The sequence below is a fragment of the Ammospiza caudacuta genome, chromosome 2 (genome assembly GCF_027887145.1).
Source record: "Ammospiza caudacuta isolate bAmmCau1 chromosome 2, bAmmCau1.pri, whole genome shotgun sequence".
NCBI lineage: Eukaryota > Metazoa > Chordata > Aves > Passeriformes > Passerellidae > Ammospiza > Ammospiza caudacuta.
The window spans coordinates 32,471,153-32,494,044 of record NC_080594.1 but is presented as its reverse complement, the minus strand read 5'-3'; the positions used below and the strand labels follow the sequence as shown (position 1 = coordinate 32,494,044).

At 49.2% G+C, this 22,892-nt stretch overlaps 2 protein-coding genes across 2 annotated transcripts; one reads left to right on the top strand and one right to left on the bottom strand.

Moving 5' to 3' along the window:
- The first annotated feature begins 1,588 nt into the window (after positions 1 to 1,588).
- Positions 1,589 to 7,541, top strand: LOC131554908 (solute carrier family 25 member 33-like). The gene is made up of 8 exons (XM_058800511.1): positions 1,589 to 1,667; positions 1,808 to 1,969; positions 3,500 to 3,676; positions 4,181 to 4,258; positions 4,571 to 4,671; positions 5,267 to 5,333; positions 5,529 to 5,812; positions 5,914 to 7,541. Exons 3-8 carry the CDS (start codon positions 3,618 to 3,620, stop codon positions 6,111 to 6,113), a joined length of 789 nt encoding a protein of 262 aa, XP_058656494.1. The 5' UTR covers positions 1,589 to 1,667; positions 1,808 to 1,969; positions 3,500 to 3,617; the 3' UTR covers positions 6,114 to 7,541.
- CLSTN3 (calsyntenin 3) lies at positions 7,414 to 22,712 on the bottom strand. The gene is given in 19 exon segments (XM_058800509.1): positions 7,414 to 8,122; positions 8,207 to 8,424; positions 9,809 to 9,944; positions 10,066 to 10,211; positions 10,793 to 10,963; positions 12,043 to 12,269; positions 12,733 to 12,881; positions 13,064 to 13,221; positions 14,005 to 14,061; positions 15,113 to 15,275; positions 15,355 to 15,467; positions 15,754 to 16,023; positions 16,580 to 16,765; positions 17,396 to 17,545; positions 17,852 to 18,060; positions 18,541 to 18,736; positions 19,691 to 19,813; positions 22,500 to 22,674; positions 22,677 to 22,712. Coding segments are annotated over 19 exon segments (3,054 nt in total). The 3' UTR covers positions 7,414 to 7,951.
- Between the last annotated feature and the right edge of the window lie 180 nt (positions 22,713 to 22,892).

Genomic DNA, 22,892 nt, shown 5'->3' with positions numbered 1-22,892 from the left:
ACCTGCTGAGTCTGTGTGACAGTGAGGCCTGTGATACAGCATGTACAATAACGCACACAATTTAATTGCTTTTAATTAGTAGATTTCCAGTTTTCTGCAGCTAATCCAGTTCTTGTGCTATGTCAATCTTAGCATATGCGTACCCATCCTCTCTGTTCCCATTGTTATTTTGTATATGTTATTCTCTTACATTAATTTATCTTTTGAACTATATATATTCATTGTATCTTAGACTTTCTTAATACATTTATCTTCCTAAGCTTTCTTCTTAAACTGAGAGTTTGGCTTGTGACAAGAATATCACTCATGGGAACTTTGTCAGTCTGTATCTCGTCCTCGTCCATTAAGCAATACTCCTGAATTACAGCTAACTAAAACCCTGGGGCTAATAACGTGAGTAAGAGATGAATGACAAGTTCAGTTTATTGCTGCACTATATTTGATATTACTGGTTTGTGTAATGAAACAAAACAGGGTCTCATTCATGAAGGAGCAGTTCTCCACTTGATTTTCCAGTAAAAGAACCAGGGAGCAGCCAAAGAAACTTGTGAGAGGTTTGTTCAGAACTAATGCAAGAACACAGTTCTTCCCACAGTGTGCAGTTAAACTGTGGGGCTCCTGGCAACAGGATAGTAGAAGGTAAAGGCTTCTTATGTGTCCAGGAAGCATTTTAAAAAGATGAATGAAAAAGAATGTGTTGAAGGCTACTAAAAGCAAAGCAACATTTTTGGCTGAGGAAATCCCTGAACTGAAAATTGTGGGAAGCTGGGAGAGTGTTCTGGAGGTATTTCTCCTCCTCTTCTGTAGGTGACCTTTATTTGTCTGTGTCCTAGGCAGAAATCTGGTTTAACTGCAGGTTTGTCTGACCCAGCACTGCTATTCTTTAATGAAGATCTTCAAGCCATTTTAATTTTTGACTAGCCTAAATAAGAGCTAACATGAATTACCAGTAAACCTTGTCACCTCTGTGCATGTGCTTATACACTTTTTAGATAACTTAAAAATGTTACCAGTGTATTTTGTATTTCTCAACTAATCCTCTTTCTCAGTCACCTCAAACTTGTCGGTTTTCCCTTTAAAATGTGAAAGCAAGATCTAGAGGCAAGTACCATTTTCTGAGGTAAAATTACCCGCCTTCTTCAATTAGCACTTTTTGCTGGGGCTTTCCTCTGACAGTACATGTTGTACTCATTTTCACTGCTGCTCTTCATCCTATTTTGCAGAAATTGCTTTAGTTCCTGCTTCTAGAGTAATGACACATAATTTTCCATTTCTCCTGAAACAGAAGAATTTTGCAGACCTACGTCTTCCATAGAGTGTAAGCAGCTGTATCATCATCTAATGCATGATAATACATCACAGTTGAGATTTCTTCTAGTTTTGAACAACTGGTACACCTCATTTCCTTAGCTTTAAATAATGGGTGTTCTTTTGCCTTTTTAATCTTGCCATTGAGGCACAGCGGCTCATAGCGGCCCTTCACCTCACACTCTCTTTCTGCTGATTAAATGGCCACTAGGCTAAGGAGCAACAATTTCTTTGTTATTATTTCTTTTGTAATACTTTTTTTGTTTTCTGTATGTATCAGTAGCTTCAGGAACATGACCTCAGGAAACTTTTATGTATACTGGAAGCGTGTGTTCATATTCAGATCCTGACCATTGCAGGTGGGGAGTTCTTGAAGAAATTATATATTAAGAGAACATTAAATAAACTTTTGCTTCCTTATGCACTATTAAAGAGAAGAATTATTAGTATACCAAGCAATTGCTTCTCTCAGTGTTTTCCTGATGTATTGTTTGCTCAGCTTTTAGATAAGGAGTTGAAACTGCCCTATTTGGACCTTTTAGACCTTGATCTGTCACGACTGTACTCAATCTTCTCCTGAACTGGAGACTGTACTTCTGGCCAAAGAAAAAACAGGCATGCAAGTCTGGAGCCTGTATAACACAAATTAATAGAATCTAAGGTAAAGAACAGGACTGTTGGACCCCTGAGGGAATATGGTCTGTATGGGAAGAATCAACATGGCCTTTGTGAAAGCAGACCCTGCCTCATGCGGCTCTGGATTGCTGCGTAGGCTGTGTCTTGGAGTCCGTGCTTGGTCAGCTTGTTGACCCAGAGAACCTGAGCCGGGCTGTTCGCTGCTTTGCCATGTGCTGCCTTCTGAGCTGGAGCTAAATTCAGGAGTCAGGATGTTGCCAGACTCCCACCACTAATCATACACCTACTGAGGGAAATTGCTGCTGATGGACTGCTCTGCAAGTCGTCACTACCACTGTGTACATCTGCCAAGGGCCTGACAAAGCCACAGGAGTGTTATGGAACAGCATAGCTAGTTGTGGGCATCATTCGCTGCATAATGTCCTAGCTGCCATAGCTTCAACTCTTGGATGTGCAGTAGGCATCCAGGCATTTTTTTTTTTTTAAACCCCTCTTCCTCTTGGCAATGATAATGAAGGCCTAGGAGCAAAGGCTGTGAGAATACAGTGTATGTTTACTGAGCTGTATAGACTTTTTCAAAATAATTTCTCAGAACTCTTAACTGTTTGCTATCCTGCATTCTATATGTAATTCTGATTATATACCTGACTCTTCCCTGGTATCTTGTAGTTATTTTGTTGGCTTTTCTTTCTCTGGAGCAGAGTGAGCTTTTTATTAAGCCTCCATCTCTTGTGAAACAAAGCAGCTTTGGCTGTTGCAGATGTGAACGATCGTCCGTTTGTCAAAGCCTCTTGCATGGCTTGCATGCAAATTCATCTCAAAATGCTCTTTCAGGTACTGAGCATTATCTAGAAGAGCAGAGTTATCAGTCAAAGGATTTAGACAGACAGGAGCTGAGTACCAAATGTGTCAGTTATGGCTTGTCCCTGGGTTGTGGAAAGGGAAAAAGGGGATATGTGTCCTTTCAGCATTCCTGCAGTGTGACGAGAGCCATTGATGGAGATGGTTCATGAGTTCCAAAAATAGGTTTTGCCTGCTGAAGGTCAGAGTCCTCTTTCATTAAGCAAGCCAGGCTTGGAGAGAGCCTGGCTGTTGGCAGAAACTACAGATCTTGCTTACAGGGCCTTGCCAATGTGGGTCTGATGTAACTGTGGGTTAAAGACACGGCAGGCTGAGAGGTGGCAGAGTTCTGTGCTGCCCCTCTGTGAGCCGGTGTGGCTGTGGTGAAGTGTGGGCCACGGTGCCTGATGACCTCAGCAGAAGGCTTTGCAGTGAGGGTGGGCAGCAGAAATGTTTGCTCTGGGAGACTGCTGAGTCCCCATGGACTTGGGACTCTTTGTCTCAAACACTGAGTAGGGCTTCAGAGCGAGGCTGCCAGATGATGTCCCAAGCTGAGCTGTTACGTTAATCAGTGTCAGAGCAGGAGTTCATGTGTGACACAGACTGGAGCACCTAGCCTCCTCTCCCAGAGGGGAGAGGTTGTGGACAAGCAGGGTCAGATTTATTGCCCTATTATGGCCCAGAGGTCATTCTCACGTGTGCTGCTGTGCCCTAGATGTGGTGGAACAGCTGGAGCCATCCTGACCTGTCCCCTGGAAGTGGTGAAGACACGTCTGCAGTCATCCCAGCTGGCACTGCGGCCTCTGTGCCTCCCAGAGATTCAGCTGCCAGGCATGAGTGTGAGGCTGATGAATCCCACCCCACCATCTCCTGGAGTGCTCAAGTTGCTGAGGTGAGCAGGACAGGGCAGTGTGCCTGTTAGCACCAGGGAAGTGATGGTTTGGGGGAAGAGAGAAAGAGAGTTGGGCTGAGGCTCTGGAAGCCACAAGTGCTATAGAAAGTTTGATCAGAGCACAGGTACATCTGCTTCTCACTAGTGATCTGTGCTCTGCAAGGCAGCTTAGGGGGCTGGGAGAAATTTCTCAGCTAGTGATTGGATCCAACCCAGAGGGATGGCATTATCAAGAATAGGACGCAATGACTAGTGACCCATGGCAGGGTAGTTGGAACTAGATGATCTTTAAGGTCATTTCCAATCCAAGGGGTTCCATGATTCTAGGACTGAAGGAGAGAGGAGTAGTGATTGGAGAGAAAATGAGAGCAAGGCAGAAAAAGGAAAACATGAGAGGTGGGGAGGGGGTGCTACAAGGAATACTGAAGAGCAAAGAAGGAGAAGGAACAGAAGAGTCCCCAGCTTAGTTACTCTGCTGATTTCTCTGTTCATTTCCTTCTGTAGGGCCATCCTTGAGAAGGAAGGCAAACGGTCCCTGTTCCGAGGTCTGGGTCCAAACCTCGCTGGGGTTGCTCCTTCCCGGTGAGTTCTGCTCCCTGGAAGTGCCTCATGCTGCACACTTCCTAACTGTGGCTGTGTCATAGCTGTCACCCCACTTCCTGAAAGCAGTCTGGGCCTTGTGCTCACGTGCCACAGGACCCCTTCACACAGACATCTTCTGGAGCTTCTGATCGTAGTGTTAAGATAATTGCTGGGGGCCAGGTAAAAATGGTATCTGATGTCATGTTAGACAGAAGTGTGATGGAAGTGTGGAAAGTTGGAGTGAGCCTGTACAGTAGTGTCTCTGCTCCTCCTAGGGGAGCTGTAACCTCTTCTGCATTTTTTTCCAATCAGGGCTATATATTTTGCTGCCTATTCTGCTACTAAGGAGAGGCTTAATACCGTCCTGGTGCCGGAGTCCAAAGAAGTACACATATTAGCAGCAGCCTGTGCAGGTGAGCCTTTTCTGTCTCAAATCAAAGCCAAGAAGTCCTTCTGTCTAGAAATGCCTATGTGTTTCATTCCTTCTCCATTGCTGCCCTGAAGTTTTCTCCCTCCGCATGTGGAGAAGTGAGTTCTTTGGGTAACCCAAATGTTTTCTCACTCTTAATTCTTCTTAGTCTCATCTCTTGAAGTCTTGTCTTTACCCCTTCAGCTGCTACCATGAGCTCTATTCTGCTGTGAGAGGGAGAAGGCAGTGTGTAATTTAGACCACTCACAGAACCATTCCTCTTGATATATTCCAGTTCTCTAACAAAATCCTCTACTCTTGAAAAATTAGTATTCTGTTTCCTGCCTCTTTGTAACACCCAGGCCTGTAGTGGGGTTTTGTTGGAGGCAGAGGAGCTAATTACCACTAGACAAAGGCTGGAATAGGGGAGGAGGAGAATCAAATAGTCTGCCCTAAATATCTCTTCTCAAGGTCATTCTCAAATTGCGAATGCCTACAGCTTGCCAAGCAGAGCTCTGAGAGCTGATAGATCAGCACCTCTTCACAAACTGTCAGCATGATCCTGGCACTCATGGCTGTCTTCCTCTTCTGTTCCCCAGGCATTAGCTCAGCCACACTCACCAACCCCATCTGGCTAGTGAAAACGAGGATGCAGCTGGAAGCCAGGTAAGGCAGGCCTGCAGTGCAGAGCCACTCCATGTCACATCAGGATTGGTTTGGGGCTTGGTGGGCAGAGAGAGGTCTGTGATTTCTCATCAGAACATGGCAGGTCATAGGCTGGGCAAGAGGCCAGCCTGGGTTCACAACAGCCCTGCAGGTCAGGGTGCAGTGTGCTGTCCTCACCCTCTCCCCTCTTTCCAGGGTGAAGGGGGAGACGGCCAGCAGCGCTCTCCAGTGTGCCATGCACGTGTACCGCACAGAAGGCCTGCGTGGATTTTACCGTGGGATCACTGCCTCCTATGCTGGAGTGTCAGAGACCATCATACACTTTGTCATCTATGAAGCACTGAAAAAGGAGCTGAGAAACAGCCAGCATTCCCATTCCCCATCACTCACACTTCCACAAAACAACAACGATTTCTTTGGACTAATGAGCGCTGCCGCTGTCTCCAAAACATGCGCTACGTGCATTGCATATCCACACGGTCAGTGGCTCCTCTCTCCTTGCTGCTGCTCCCCTTGGTGGGAGATGCCATGCCTGCAGGATCCATCTGCTAATATGTGGCTTCCCCTCTTGTCTCCCCAGAGGTCATTCGGACGCGGTTGCGAGAGGAGGGCTCCCGGTACCGTTCCTTGGCACAGACTCTGCAGCTGGTGGTCCGTGAAGAGGGACCCTTGGCTTTGTACCGGGGGCTCCTGGCGCACCTGATCCGCCAGATCCCAAACGCTGCCATCATGATGGCCACCTACGAACTCATCGTTCATTTGGCTTCTCCCACCTTGTAAGCTGTAGCACTTGGCTGAGGCTGCTGTGGAGGTACAGGGACATCGTGCTCCCACGACCTGGTCCTTTGCAGGGCTCTGAGAGGTGGTGCTTTTTGTCACAGATCAGATCTGGGTCAGGCATTCTCAGGATGCAACGACTATTTTGTGGCAAGTTTTTTGCTCCAATGTGCACAGTGTAGCCTTTTTTTTTTCCTTCTGGACACTTGAATTATTCCAGTGCTTCAAGATGTCAGGGTACTGGTTTGACAGTTCCTGTTGTAAACTCCCTTGATGAAACAAAGGCATAGAATTTGCTGGGAATGAGACAAAGCAGAAAAGTTTAAGAGTGTCTTATCCCAGCACGTTCACTTTTTTTGGACCCAGTAACAACCATACATGGGCACAGTTGGGCATGAAGACAGGCTAGAGCTGAAACATCTGAGAGAACTGCAGCAAGCAGAGATCTTGTGCTGCAACCTTTGCCCTCAGAGGGGCTCTTCCACTCTCACCTACCGTACTGCCTTCTTGCCCCTAAGGAGGATTTCTCAACCTTGGCTGCCAACAAATTGCAGAATTTTCCTCTGGGTCCCTCACATGTTGCAGCCATTGCCCCAAGATGTGTCAATCAGCTGACAGCCCCTTTTTGTCTTGCAGAATCTGAAAAACCAGACCAAGTAGATCCAGGGAAGAAGCACAACCTGCTCTAAAGCACTATCCTATCAACTCATGCTACTGCCAGGCTCAGAGCCATGCTGTGCTAGTATCTGTTGTATTTCCATCCCCTCCATGCTCAGCAGAAAGAGGGAGATGCCTCCTTCTCCCAGAAGTGCTGGGGCTGTTCTACAAGCTGGAACCCCTGGTATAAAAAATACTCTTATCATAGTGATAAAAAAAGCAGATCATGTGAGAAGATGGATGAAGCTAAGGACATTTGGCCTGTTTCTGTTGATACACTAAAGAGCCTTATTTATTTTCCTGTGTTCAAGAATTCAGTTTGCTCCATGTGCTACATTTGCTTGCGACAGGCTTGAGTGCCTTCTGTTCTTTTGTGGGTCCCTAGCACTGAGTCCTGGGGAAGGCTATATTGTGTTTACAGAGCATTTTGATTCTCAGAAAGGCTCAGGGTAGGGTCATGAGTGATGTGTTTTACTTGCTTCATCACATATGCTAAAAAATGTAACCCTTCCCCGAGATAAGGTAGTAATTTCAGTAAATACATGCTCTGGACAAGCTCCAGTTTCACATTAGAGCCTACACTATTTCTTTCCCTGGTTGTAGTGAAAAACTGCAGAAGTCCTGAATGTTTTATTTGAAATCCATTTATTTTAAAATCCACTTTGTTTCCTCATCTTTCTTACCTTCATTCATTTAGTATTAGGAGTATTGACAATTTTACAAAGCGACACAAAGCTGCAGTGGTTTGTTGGTTGTTTTTTTTCTTTTTTTTTTTTTTTTTGCATGAAACGAGAATAAACCTCAAATGACAACATTGAAAAAATATACAATATATATATATAATATCTGGGGAGGGGTTGTGAGAAACCCCACTCTGAGCCCTATGGCTGGCTCTGCCTTTCGGATTTCCCTTCTTTCCAACACCTGCATCCCAGTTTGAACCGTGCCACCATCATGTGTAAGTGCCCTAACACATGTTTCTGGAGAGCCAGATGGGGGGTCAATCATGTGGGGAATGTCCACAATGAGAATGGCAGAAGATGGAGGAACATGGGACGCAGAAATGATCAATGAGGGAGGAGCACATGTGTACACGGTGGGGGAGGAAAGAAGTTGAAAGTAAGACACCTCCTCCTTCCTGCCATATGTTCTGGGGGATCCACTGGGCGGGTGTTTTAAAGCTCCTAGTAGCGGTGAGAGACGTCACCTTTGCGGATGATGTGCCGGTCATTCATGTCACTGCTGTCCGGGGAGTCGGGTGTCTCCGAGTCGGTGCTGTCGTCATCATCCTCCATGCCCTCGCCAGCTCTGCCCTCCACACTGCCTGCTGCCCTCTCCTGACAGCTCTGGTAGGACTGGGGAGGTGACATACGGGGTGAGGGGCAGGGTGTGACAAGCCAGCTGCCCGCCCAGCCCCGGCCGCGGTGGCCGCTCCTCACCTCCATGGGGTTGACGATGATGGTGAGGGCCGAGTCGTCCCAGAACATGTCGCTCTCCTTGCCCCCAGTGCCGCTGTGCCCCGACTCAGCAGCCCCAGGCACCTCTTGCCCCATTCCCCGGCGGTGCAGCGAGTGGATGCGCAGGATGCCGAGGATCACCATAAGTGCCAGGAAGCCCACACACACCACGATGATGACGGTGGCAGCACTGGGGACCACTTTGGAGAAAGAAAACGAGAAGTTGTGTCCAGAGTCTCTCACAGAAACATGCATTTCCAACCTGACATGCAGGAACTGAGATCCCTGGGCAGAGCCTGGGTTTTTGGTCTATGCAGGAAGACAGCCTGACTTGTCTGTGCCCCTGGGCACAGGCAGTTCCTGTGATGTAGACTCTATGGAGACTCTGCACATCTCTATCTGCAGAATTTGCCAGAATATGTTGCATCACATATATCTGTATCCTGCTCTTGGGAGGGAGAAATGTGTGCTGGGGACAGCCTCTAAGGGCTTGAGGATGTTTTCAGAGTGTGACTTCTATGCAAGCAGTAGAGAAAGCAAGAAGCCAAAAGATGCCTGCATTGCACATGGAGCAGATGTGAATTCTATGATAGACTTCTAATAAGTGCTGTGGCAAAAGCGTGGCTTCTCCACAGGAGAAAACCTGAAGTTCATCTAAGACCCTTAGCCCAACTTCTACGTGTTTGTTTTAGGCCTGTAGACTGACCCTCAACTCCCCAGATAACCACCTTCCCTGCAAAATCTATCTAGGCCCTCCACAAATTTGTTTGTGGTTCTGTTCAGCAGGGAAAGTTTGCTGCTGCCATCAGGCAGAGCTGGGGAAGGGAGAGGCAAAGGCTGGCACATGCACAGGCTGCCCCTGCAGTGCCAGCTGCAGGACTGGAACAGCTTGGGGTCAGCTACTTTGCAAGCTGCAGCAAAAGCTAGCTCAAAGGTGCCTTGCTTGTTCCCTATGACAGGGAACCAAAATGTCTGTAAAGTCCAGAGCTTTCACAGCCCAGGAGGAATCGATTGGAGTGTAGTCATGCCTGAGGCACAGGGCTAACAGCACAAACATACATCTAGTCTAGCTTTCAAGCTTCTCTCTCCTCTGTTGTGGGGGCAAGAATTCTCCTCTTGTCTGTGTGGTGCCATCTCCTGTATTTTCCTGCCTTGCTGACCACCACCCACTCCCATTTCTTTCTTTAGAGCACTGGCAGTCTTGACTCACTTTTCTCTCCTGCTGTTGAAGCTTCTTTCTGAAATTACTTTACACAAGCCCACACAGCACCTTTGCAAGGTGCATGAATGAAGTCAGCTTACAGTTACTCTTTTTAGACCCTCTGAGGTGTAGAATTCAGTCGGCTTCTACATCAAGAAGATAATATCCCACAAGAGGATTGTTGCAGCATGCTCTAAAATACAATCTGACAAAGACTGCAGTCTTTGGCTGGCTAACGACAAGTGGAACAGGACAATAAAATGAGAATAAGGATAATGGGTGTAGGGAGCCAGAGAGAAATCCTCCACTATAGGTTCTGCCCGAATGTCAGAAAATGAGCATCCTGATCTAAATGAATAAACCCAAAAGATAGTATTACATACTTGGGTTGTTGTGGGTGCTTGCCAAACTGTGCCCAGACAGCTCTGCAGGTAAATGATGGCCTCGGTGCACAAACTGCTGGGAGCTCATGATATGGTTGGGATGAGCAGCTCGGTTCATGTTGTGGAGAACATTCACCTGCAGAAAGACCAGAGTGAGGGGACTCAGCCCTGTGTCCATGGCATATTCTATGCATTCCCATGCACCATGTCCTCCCCACACATGCAGAAGAATCTCTGTGCATGTATCAGTCTTGTACCTCGACAGTGAACTCGTTGCTGGAGTAGCGTCCGTTCATCTCAGTGCAGGACAGGTGAAACTTCCTTTCATAGAGGGCAGCACCGTGGTTGATGTGGTAGGAGACCTGGCGTAGGATCTCCTCGTAAACTGCAATGCTCTCCACACCTGAGGCAGCAAGAGAGGGGTGGGGTGAGCAAGCTCCTGCTCCAAAGTCACCTGGCATCCTAACCCTGCAGCAGCTAGAGGCTGCAGAGGGATCCAAGGGAGTGCTGGGTTCGTTAATTTTGGGAAGGGCTCAGAGACGGAGCTGGCTGAGGAGGACCAGATGGAATCCCTGCTTGCATCACTAAAACAAGTGGAAGGGAAGGAATGATTGAGAGCAATAGCCCTGTTCTGGAGAGTACAAAAGTGTTGTACCAGTCCACAAGTTGTGGGATATATCCCTGTCATGTCATGCAAAATGCTGCTGACACCTGAGAACACCAAACCCCAAGGAGTAAGTCAGGAGGAGTGATACAAGCCTGGGTGAGAGCTGATACCATGTTCCAGCACTTTATACTGGAGGAAAAGTCATCTCCCCAAGGAAAACGTCTGCGACTTCCAAAAGCCAGGAGTTCAAGAAACGGTGACATCTCAGTGTCACAAAGTACACCAACACATCCTAAGGTCAAGTGCTTCTCCCAGTGATGCCTGACAGTTGGTGACAGAGGCATAGTTAGGTAGCTGTGACCATGGAGAGGACATACCTGTGATGGTCAGGTAGGCAGAGGTGTTAACGAGCTCCAGGCCCCGCTGCTGCAGCAGGGTCCCATCCAGGAGCAGGTACTCCCTCTCTGGGTCCAAGTCATCTCCCACCAATGAGATCTCGCAGCCATCGAGGTTGTGCACAATCTCATCTGACATTCGTGTGTCTGTCACTGAGATGCAGACAGAAAGGAGATGTGGCCAGAAAGCCAGACAACCATCAGAGAAGGAAGGAGTTACCCAGAGGGGAACCTGCTTAACTAAGAGTGCTCACATCATATGTAATTACTTCTCCTTCTCCACCTAGCACTGACCTTAAGTAAAATCACTGTCAGTCTAATTACTTGTTTCAGGATGGTTCTAATGACATTATCTATGCACATAATAAAGTCACTCTATTTTGGAACAACATACTATTATCAGTCTAGTTCATGATAACGAATCTTGGCTGTAAGGACTTTGTTGACAATGACAGTGTGCAAATTAGAAACAACACTCACACATTCCCAGGCCCTGCACGCTTTTGAAAGCTTTTCCCTGTCTCACACTGTTGGTTACCATGGTTGAGATCTTATCTTCTTTAAAATGGCAACCACATTCAATAACTAACTACTTTCAGCAGGATTGAGAAAAATCTGCTCTCAAGTCAAGGAACTCATCATTGTGTGAGGAAAAGCAAAGCTTCTAAACAGAAAAGTAGGAGCAAAAAATCCTATTACCAGAAGAGATATGAAAGAAGTGAATGGACACAGAGCACAGACTGTAGAGAAATTATCTGAGCATGATGGAAAGAAATTGAAGGACAGGATACTGTAGGGTGTGAGGAAACTGGCTGGGAATTCACAGGAAAAAGTGAGGCAGGAAGAGAAGGAAGGGAGCAAGAAGTAAAAAAGAAAGCAGGAGAGAAGGAAGTGGGATGAGACTAAGTTAGTGCAGGAGTAGAGCGAGTAACGGGCAGGACATCCATCCAGCACTGGATTCAATAAAGGGGAATGTAGGTAAAATGTAAAAGGGATTAGGAATGAGCAGCCTGGGAAAGAATTAGGAGAGAGTGAGGCAAAGGAATTGAGTGGATAGAAAAAGTACAGGGAGGAGCAGAAAAGGATAAGAGCCGATTAGCCTACATATTGACAGACAATGTGCCTTGCTTCTAAATTTGTAAACTCTCGCTTTTGGGTGTAATTACAGGGCTCTATTTCCTCTGCAGGACTGCAACTCTTGTCTCTTACACCTTGCCCTGTGCTCCACTAACCGGTGCCATGCCAGTTCTCATCCTTCTTGGCCTCCACCTGGTGGGAAATAGAGCAGGTGATCTGGAGGTTGGGGAACAGGGGAATTCCTTCTGGAGCCTCAAGGTCTGACGCAGGATGAGCAAAGTGGGCAGTGCCACTCAGCAGGATCTGGGGGGCATCAGGCTGTAGCACCACAACATAGCCTTCCACATCAGGAATGGAGACACAGGACTCCTCACTGAAACACCTGAAGGACAGCAGTAGAAAACATCAGTGGCCTAAGCTTCCAACAACAACATTATAAAAGATCACCTCCTGCCCATCACTTCCAGGGAAGGGAATATCCTTTTTCCAGCAGTCCTCCTAAAGCTTCCCTACAGCCTGCTGAGCAAGGCATAGACGTGTGAGAGGAGTGACACCACTGGGATCTGGTGACTTGGTCACATTGACAGAGAAAATTAAAACCAGTCCACATGCCTGGAACACTGAGAGCAGAGGCAGAAGTTCTGCATAGGGACTAGGAAGCAGTACTACAGTATCCATTTGGATACTGGAAAATTGATCATTTATTCTCAGGAAGACTTTTACCCATTTTGAGACCATCTTAAAATACAATTATTTAAAATACAAAGTGAGTCAATGTAACTTAAGTCAAAAGAGAGGCAACCCTCTTGCTGAACTGAGCCAGAGGTGCTGGTTTGCCCACTCACTTGACAGCAGTGGTGAGCCTGAGTGGCCGGACCCCAGGGGTAGCAAAGCGCAGTGAATTCATGTAAGCCACGTGCTGGATCGCGTGGTTGAAGGTTTCCACATCATCACCCTCCAAGGTGAGCAGGGACTGAGAGGGGTTCACATGAACCTAGAGGTGGAAGAGAAGAAAATACTCATGGCTCCTTGGCAAATGACAGGAATCCAGGCTGAGAGAGACACATAGGAGAAAGGTGGGGAGCTGTCTGAGGTGGGGGAGCAGGCAAAGTCCTGGGAAGCAAGGCTGGGGAGGAGAGTGGAGGAGACCCATGCAAGCTGGGCAGATGGGCATACCTTCATCCCTTTGCCCAGACTGTCGAAGTCACTGTAATCAAGCCCCTCACGGCAGGCATACAGGCATTCAATAACCTCCCGGCTCTCCAAGCTACCAGGGCGCACAGTGAAGCCAGCCAAGTAACCATGGAAGTAGTGGTGGATCGACAGAGGATCTCCTGAGGGAAACATGGCAGGCGGAGGGTGTGAGAGACATGGCGAGGAAGAGAGCAAAACCACAGCAGCAACAGTGTGAGGGCCATGCAGAGCTAAGGGATGTGGAGGGACACACAAGGGGGCATGGGGCATGGAAAAGCCCAGACAACAAAAGCAACAATGTGAGGGACATAAGATATTAACAGAGGTAGAGGGGGACAGAGGATTGAACAGGATATGGAAAAGCAAAGACAACAAGAAGACAGGGGATGCTGAAGAAAGAAGATGAACATTTTTGAAATTCCAGATGGGGGAAAGCGAGAAAAACAGACCAACAAAAAGACAAGGACAGCGAATGGTGGGTAGCATAGAGAAGTTTCTGTCAAACTGCTGAATGCCAGATGGAAACAATTTCTTGTCCCCTTCTCACTCTGCTTCCTGTGAGGGCTTGTAAAAGAAACTACACATTCCACAGATAGTTAGGGATGAGGTGACATCTCCTGATGTCTCTAATGGCTATTGTGTTCTTCAGAGACCAGCTTTAATGATCAGGCATGAGTACTCTTTATCCACACAAAAAGCATTCTCCAACTCTCAAAGCAGGCTGCAGTCCTTCCATCAGCCTCTTCATGCTCCACGGGTAGCAAAGTATCAAGGACCAACCTGCCAAATAGGGGGTTTCCTCCCACAGTGGAGGGAGGTGGCAGGACAGGACTGGGGAAGCTGTATGAGGAAGGCACCATGCAAAAAGTGATAGTCATGCACAGTCAAGAGGGGAAGAGATCCATCTTCTTTCTTTTCCCTACCTTGCACAGAATCAGTGGCATTTTCGCTTCCTTTGGTTTTCTCTTTGGTTTTCTCCTCTGCAAAAGGAGAACATCTGGATGAGCAATAAGGCATTGGAAGATGGTAGTTACAGGGTCAGGCAAGTATCTCTACAAGGGCCTGTATTGGCCGGTGCCCACGAACAGCTCTGTGCCAGGCAGTGCGCACTTCAGCCCTAGAGGCAGCACATCACAGATGACAGAGGGCAGAGTTCCTCTCATGAGGCTGATAGTGACACCACAGGACAAGTAACTGACTTAAGGGATAAACTACAATATTTGCAGTTTTCAATCCTTTCCCAATGTTATCTCTTTTTGAAATTAGCCATGTTCACAGCCAGCTATGTTCTCAATATTCCTTAGAGACACAGATAGCTCCAGGAAATGGTCCCAAGCTGATCAATATTGGTTGTTTGCAAAACGCGAGTCAAGAGAGCACAGAGCTGCGGGAAGATCTCTGACCTCAGAGAAGCAGCAGTACAGCAAAGATTTGATCTTGCTAGAAACTTCCGCTGGAGTGAAGGCAAGCAGTAGGAAAATTCCTTTAGTTCTGTCCTGCTTCAGTCTAGCAGGAGAACTGAAGGATCCGAGAAGTGCAGCCTCGCATCTCCATAGAACAGGTTTTAATCTAGTAGTGATCTAACTTTGTTCCTTACCCGATTTTTGTCTTTCAACCCAATTCCTGTACAGAAGGATTTATGAATTTTTCATATAGACCGTCAAGACACAGAAATCCCCATCAACACAATCAGCAGCACAAATAGGGCTGCCTGTTGAAAGTACTGATAGAAACGCCAGTGCCTGAATGAGGTACAGATTTCAACTCTCCTCTGCCTGAAAGCTGGTTATCCATTGCATATTCTGTGCCTGCTCTCCAGGAAGCTGCCAGTGACACTTTCCCCTGAGCTGTTACTACCTTGGTCCATGAGGAAGGAAGGAGCCACACTAGCTTTGGTGCCAAGCGGGCAAGATGGCTGCAGCATGGTCTGCATCATTTAGTACTGGGTGGTGGTTCTCTCCCCTCTCCTGGGTCTCCCTCCACCCCTTTTTCCCTCGTGGGAGAGGCACGGCCTGGGGAGCGGGCACTCACCGGCCCAGCAGGCCCCGATCATGAGGGAAGGCTCGGGCCACGGCGGGTGGATGAGGCCGTTGTCGTGGATCAGGGCAGGGTCGTAGGAGACGCCATCCACATACAGCGTCACCGTGGGGAACTCCAGGTTGAGGGCGTAGTGGTGCCACTCATCATCGCAGACCTGCAGCAGACAGCAGAGCACGGCATCGGCAAAGGGCAGAAGGAGAAGGGATGTGGGGAGGATGCAAACCCTTCCTCACCTGCTCAAGCTTCCAGAGGAATTTCACAGGCCTCGCGCTTTCCAGCAACGGCCAGTAGAGGAAAGAAATCCGGCAGCCATGCACAGCCAGAGAGTAGTGAGAGTAGCCATCCTCTGCCGGGGACAAGCACAGGAATTACATGTCACACTCCAAGCAGTCCCACTAGCCAGAACCCAGAATCCCACCATGCCATGCATGACTGGCACTCAGCACCGTGTGCTCAAAAGACACTTGAGCGCTCCGAGGAAAAGGGACACCTAAAGAAGCCATGTTCCTAAGGAGGAACCCCTGCCCCAGTCCTGCTCTGGAACAGCAGAGATTCACCCCTGCAGGGACAATGCCTTCTAAGGAGCTAAGAGGCAGCGGGCAGAAGTGTCACCACCCCAGGAGAAGTCTCACCGCTCCGCACTGTACTGCAGATCACCGTCTCCTCTTCCCGCCTGCCTTTGCTTGCCACCACAGCATGCTTCATCCACAGGGACAGGGTGAAGTGGTCACTCAGCCCCTCGTGGCCATTCGGGCCATTCACCACAGGCACCTGGGCAGCCTGGCTGCCATTGAACCAGTAGATAAGGCTGCTGTCCTGGCTGTAGTGCACCGAGAGCCGCGCCGTCCAGTTTGCTGTGGGGCTAGGCACTGGCAGCAGGTCAATCTCTCCTGAGGCAGCACCTACCAAGAAGGGAGGGAGTCAGGAATGTTGGCACGGGAGAATAAGGAGCTTGAGAACTGGGGATCAGATTAAGTGGGCACTGGAAACCTCACTGTAATGTCTCAGTGCACAGGGAGATGCGGAGTTGCCTAAAGGCCTTCTCCTATCTGGAGAAGAACGGTAACTTTCTGTTAAGTGCTGAGGGAAGTCCCACAGACTCTGCATACTGGGAAAATGCACAGAAATCTCTGGATTCCCAGCAAGGAAAGCACAGGTAGTCCCTTATAAAACTAGCAAGTTGTGGAAGTGTTCAGTGCCAGGTTGGATGAGACTCTGAGCAACCTGGCCTTGTGCAAGGTCTCTCTGTCTCTGGCAGGGATGATGGAACTAGAGGATCGTTAAAGTACCTTCCATTCCAAACCATTCCAAATTCCACGTGATATGGGCAGGAACACCCATTGCCCCTCAGTGCAACACACAAGCAGACATGAGAAATGTGTTCCCCAGCACCTCTGCTGTGTGAGGGGCAGGGTGCTGTGCCACAGCCTCCCTCAGTCCAGGAAAGAACCAATTCACCACAGAGTTTGCGCAGGGACTTCTCCGAGTAGTTGTCCCGGTCACAGCCCTTGGCCACGTGGTTGGTCTGCAGCTCCACCGTGGCCTGGATGTTCCACAGAGGCTCATCACAGGTCTCCAGGTGAATGGTGGGGAATAGTGCCAGGCTGCCTGCACCGGGGGTGTACTCAATCCTCTTGTTCCAGCCTAATGGAAAGGAGTGAAAGTGAGGGATTAGGATCTGCCAAGGACACAGGGCCAGAACACCTGGCATACACACAAGTGGCATCTATGGATTAGTCCAAATTTTTGGCCCTTTCCACATTGGAAACACAGCTTTATGCAGCTGGCATCAACGCATGGGAAGATTTCCTAGAATCACAGAGTCCCAGGCCCCAGCTTCCACAGCTAATACTGGTGTGTCATCACTCTGTGGTTGGTCAGCCTCTCTTATCAGGCAGAGCAGGTGTTTAGTTGCATTGATTTCCCCTTAATTCTAATAGAATAAGGTGAACCTGCAGGAACACGCCACCACTGGAAAAGACAAATATCTTCCAGAAGAGCAGCCCCAAAAACAATCTTTGCTAAATACAGTCTATGAGCATTATCAAACACATGGCAGCTCACAGTAATCCAAGGAATGATTTTCCAGTGGCTTTGCAACAGACTTAGACATTTACTGTGTCCCCTGATGGAGATGAGCTGGTGCCAGAACTGAACCATATATGTGGGCACACAAATTTATATTTTTATATACAAACATTTGTGATAAGCAGGACTGAGTAGTAGCTGAGGAAAAGCGAAGAGAAGAGATAAATGTGTTTGGAGGTTTCATACCCTGCCAGCTGGGCTTGCAGGTGGGTTTCACCTGGATTTCCACTTCAGCATCATCAGAAGCCCTCTTCTTTCCACAGTCATAGGCTGTCACTGTGAATTTGTAGACACGATCCGCACTGTACTGCAGCTTCTCCGTGTTCTCGATGTTCCCTGGTTTGCAAAACAAAGAGATCAAGGTAGAGGACACGCAGTCTCCTCAAAGACGTTCCTTCTAAAAATCACTCATATCTTTGATCAATGACAAAAACAACCAAAAAAGAGTTGAGTCACTCTGCCCAGTGTCACTTTGTAAAAAGTTATAGCATCCCACAAAATGGATGCTGCTGCTCTCACCAGGACAGATCAGCAGCACTGGAAAATTTATACAGCACTGCTCTGCCTTCAGATGGGGCTGGCAGAGAAGGAGCAGAGCAGGAGAACAGGAGTGATGTGCACGTGGTGGGTGAGGATTCTTACCATCGTTGTCAATGAGGAAGGGAATATTGGGGGTGAGGATCTCGTAGTAGCAGATCTGGCTGTACTGCGGGGAGCAGTCGCCGTCGATGGCCTCCACACGCAAGATGCGGTCGTAGAGCTTTCCCTCGGTCACTGCCACGCGGTACAGCTTCTCCACAAAGACTGGGGCAAACTCATTCACGTCGTTCACTCGGACGTGCACTGTGGCCCTGATGCAGAGAGACATCGGTAAGAACTGATGGGCTGATTATGAGCCACGCACCACCTAAATTTCAGAGTAAGTCACTCTTTTAAAATGCACCACTCTGATTCCCAGCTGTCAAAAGCAAGGACAAGGAAAGACACCTTGATTTCAGTGCAGCGATGCCGTCACACAGGTGCTTGGACAATGGTTTCCAAGCACTCAGAAAGAGCAAAAGTAATAATAATGCAATCTGGACCTCCTACCAATATGCAGCAATGTAAAACAGCACTTTCAGAAGCTGCTGTCAAACAGCCCTCCTTTCTGCATTCACTCATGTGACAGCCAGTGAACATTTCTCTTTGGGTCTTCTCAGCATGTTGAGTTACAATGTCATGGCCAGAGAAAAATACTTCTGGCTAAAGGAAGTGTTTCCACAGCAACTTTCCTGTGCATTTTTGTCACAGATCACATTTTGTACCATGCAGCAATGTCTACATGAACATACTTGTGTGATTTTTTGGTATTTGCTCCATCAGGTCCCTCTCCACAGTCATAGGCCTGGATGGTAAATGTGTGCTCCTTATGCGCTTCACAATCCACTGGTTCCTTGGCCCGGATCAGCCCCTCTCCTGTAGCTTTGTCCAGGATCACAGCTTCAAAAGGTACCCCTGACCCATGGATCCTGAACCCACAGATTTCACCTGGTACACACAAAAACAGAGAGGAAGGGAAGAAAGAAAAGGACTGAGGAGAACACATTACATCCCTTTCTTTCCTTTCCCATATTTTCTTCCTTTCTAACTTACACTTTCCATTCTCCCCCACTATAATCCTTCATTTTGAGCAGTTTTTGGCTCCCTAGGATTTCCTCCTGCTATCCCTTACAGCCATTAACGGTGCAGATTGCCATCTACTGGAGAATACTCCCACGGCAAGGAGTCCTGGCCAGCATCAGGAAAGATTGAAGGTTACAAGGCTCAAGCTACATTTATTAGTGCTACACAGACCTGGGGGAGCACCTTATTTCTCCTCTGCATCCCTCAGGGAGGCAAAACGGGCCAGACACTGCAGATAGCCAGAGCATGAAGATCCACGATGTCTCATCCACCCACACGTGCAGGATGCGCAGAGTACCGCAGGGAACTGCAGATAGGGTCACCTAAACCCTAAAATTCAGTTCCCAGGCACCACATTTACTCTCCCAAAGCTGAGGAAGAACATGTGAGGAAACCCCAGGTGTGGCCTAAGCAAGCACTAGAAATACAACCACTGAGAGCCTGGACTGTTGCTCCCGGGATTTGTGCTCACTGTGAGGGGATGTAGCACTGCCAAGGAAGGGTGCCCTACCAGCTTTCTCCAGGGCTCACAGACTCAGCACTGTGCATGTGATCTTTGGAAATAGCAGAACTGCGTCAAAAAGTAGCTGGCTCCACCCTCAGTTCCTCTCCCCGAGGAAACAGCTCACAGCATCCTAAATCAAGCTGTGCCCAAATTGCCTCCCGACTTCACTAGGGACCTCCTCCGGAACAAGGTTTGGAGGTGACTGTTTCCTGAAGAGGGGTAGGATCCAGTATAGGGATGAATGTCACTGTGTCCCTGCCTCTCCATAGGTGTGTCCCTGCCTTGCACCCTTGCCAGAGCTGTTCCCCACCTACCTGCATAGCGCAGTGGGGCATCTTTGTCCAGAGCAAACAGCGGCGGGTTGAGCAGGACGGTGTTGTCATTCTCCATGACGATGCCCTGGTACTCGGCTTCAATCCATGGTTTGTGCTTGTTTGCTGAGGCAGATTTGGGGGAAGGGATTGGAGGACAGGAATGTATTAGCCAACAACTGCAGATTCAGTAGGAAAAGAGAAGAATTTCATCCCCTGGCAAGTAACAACTACCTTCTTCACTAGAAATAAAGACATCTAAAATAGGCTGGGAGAAAAAAGTTATCTTTATTTAGCTCTACTCATGGGAGACCTCTTCAGAAACAATGTGTTCCTTCTTGTGTCCTCGTTACTATCTTATTAGAAATAGGTGGAGAGACACCTGGGTTGCCCAGAAAAGCTGGAGCAGCTAAAAAAAAAGTGAAGTCAAGAGGCAGAAGCAGCCTCAGCCTGGAGACAGATTCCAAATACTACATCCTTTAAGCTCAATGAAGCCATAATGGAAGGACCCAGGCTACATCTTCCCTTGGAGTAACCCCAGGGGACAATGCAGCCATTATCACTTCTGCCTAGCACCCTCTAGACTAAGGCCCAGGACCTACACAGACATGCCCAGGCACACCTTCAGTCAGCCATCCTATGCAAATAGCAGCCTATTCTGAGAGACCTTTGCTCTTTCCTTCCCCACTCCAATGGTGAGCACCATATTCCTTTGGGCCCTCCTTGCTAATCCTGTTGGCTGGAGCCCAGCCAGGCTTGGCATGGAGGCAGCAGCCAGCAGGAGGCTCTGAAAAATGTCACAGGCCCAGAAATAGCAAATTAATCTTTATCACACAGGCTCCGGGGCAGGGAAAGGGAGAAATAAAGGGGTGGGGGGGAGGGAAGGGGAGGGGATCGGAGGGGAGAGAGGAAAAAAAATCATTACAAATTACAAACCCCTCCCCCATGCCCACTCCCTGCCAAATGGGCCTCAGAGATTATATTACATGGCCTAGTTACAACCCCCATTCCCAGATAATCCCCCACTCTCCCACCCCCTGGAGACCAAGATTTATTACAACCAGCAACACTTTGAGCACAGCATGGCTCAGAGCTGGTGGGGAGTAGGATACTGAGCCATTCCCCTCAAGGGCACTACTTCCAATATGTTGAATCCATCCTCTGCAGCACAGTGTCCTCTGAAAGGCCATACTGGCATGGCCTCGTGTGTTGGCTCAAAACAGGAGGCATCCTGTGCAACCAACCAAGCACTTGTGCATTTTGGGGCCAGGAGGGGCTGCCAGGGGTGGCAGGGGGGCAGCAGGCAGGGTGACAGGTCAGCGAAGGGATGTCCCAGCAGGGCAGAGTGGGCAGATCCAGCCTGGAGTGGCAGCGAAGAGCATGGGTTGGCACTTCACCACCACCGTATCGACTGAGATTATAAAGCATTGCGTAGGAAATCCAGAGCAACATCCATCCTGCTCAGTATGCAGGTGGAATCCTCCCTGTGTGCAAATGCCCGCGGCTCCCCCTGCCCGCCCATTGTCCCCACTGGATTCCATTCTGCTCCGGCTCTATCCATGCGCCACACCACTGAGGTGGGGATCCAGAGCTATAAATGCCAAATGTGCCCTGTTGCTGGGGTAACAAGCTGATGGTACAGAGATAAATCCTTTGCTGCATCCACCTGCAACTTGGGGATCACCAATCTGATTTCTCGGGAAATGAGTTGTTGGAGAACAGAAAAACATTTTAGGAATATTTTTAGGATACAGACTCCTACCAGGATACAGACTCCTACCAGCTTCAAGAAAGCTCCCGTCAATCTAATATAATTTGCCAAAGGTGAGTAGGTGTTTCCGAGTGCAAATTCACAAAGGAGAGGGAGAATCCAGAGCGTGAGGGGCCTTTCCTTGCCACCGAGCCCCATGGAAGCAGATCAGAACAAACAAATGCCCCTGCCAATGTCAGGGTGCACACAGCTCTGCGGCGCACCCGCCCCGTAGCCCTGGCTCTTCCAAGGCACGGAAAGCACCCAAAGGTGTCACATTCCCCGATGAGCCCAGCGTCCCTCAAATGTTCACAGATTTTCCCACCCTGTCAGATTACCAACACGCTCACTGCCCTCAGATTAATCTCCCAGGCTTGTATCTACCAGAAACCTACACCTTTCTCCATCACTCTGTGTGCTCAAAGAACATCTGCATTCAGAAGGTTACAGCTGTAGTGCTGGGGTGGTTTGGGGGTCTTTCATCTTTGTCACATGAAATACATAAAATCAGCCTGCATCGCTAACGCATAACTATGCATAAACAGTTCCTATTGACAGATTGTAGATGGATGAACTAGGACTGGAAGATGGAGCCGGGGAACGAGTTTTATGAACTGCAGGGGTTTGTGGAAAAACAACATATTCTCTCTCAGCATGCTAGGGAAGGGATGGGAATCTAAATCCGCCCAGCGATAACTAAACAAAAGCATGACAAGTGGGTGGAAAAGGGGAAAACGCGAGGGGAGCGCCAAGAGACGAAAGAATGGAGAAAAAAGCGGTGGTAGGATAACAGATGGACAAAGTAGAGAATGGAGATGGGGTGGCATGAGAGCGCCCGAAGGGGCGAAGAAAGCCGGGGCCGCCGGGGACCGCGGAGATGCCCCGACAAAAACGTGTCGGGCGAAGGCGGCGGGTAGCGCGGAGCCGCACCACCACCGCGGGGGCGGATGGACGTGCCCCGGCCAGCGTGTCCCTCCAGAGCCCCTCGGCGGGGGCTGCTGGTGGGTCCCAGCGGAGCTCCCGCCGCCGCCCGGACCGTGCCCGCGGCGCTCCGCCGCTCACCTTTGTTGGAGGAGCTGCCGGGCAGCGCGGCGCAGAGGCAGAGCAGAGGGAGGAGGACGGCGGCGCGGGGCCGAGGGTCCCCCATCGCGGCGGCGGCGGCGGGTCCCGGCAGGACCCACGCCCTCGCTCCCGCGGCGGCGGCGGCGCGCAGGGACGGCGGCACCTCCGGCAGCGGCTCCGCGCCCCGCCCGGCCCCGCCCCGCACTGCAGCATGACGTCACGGGCGGCGGGGGGCGCAGCCAATGCGCGCGGCCGCCCGCCAGGTGCCGCGGGACCGGGATGCGGGATGGGGATGCGGGATGGGGATGCGGGATCGGGATGCGGACCGGGATGCGGGATGGGGATGCGGGACCGGGATGCGGGACGGGGATGCGGGACGGGGATGCGGGACCG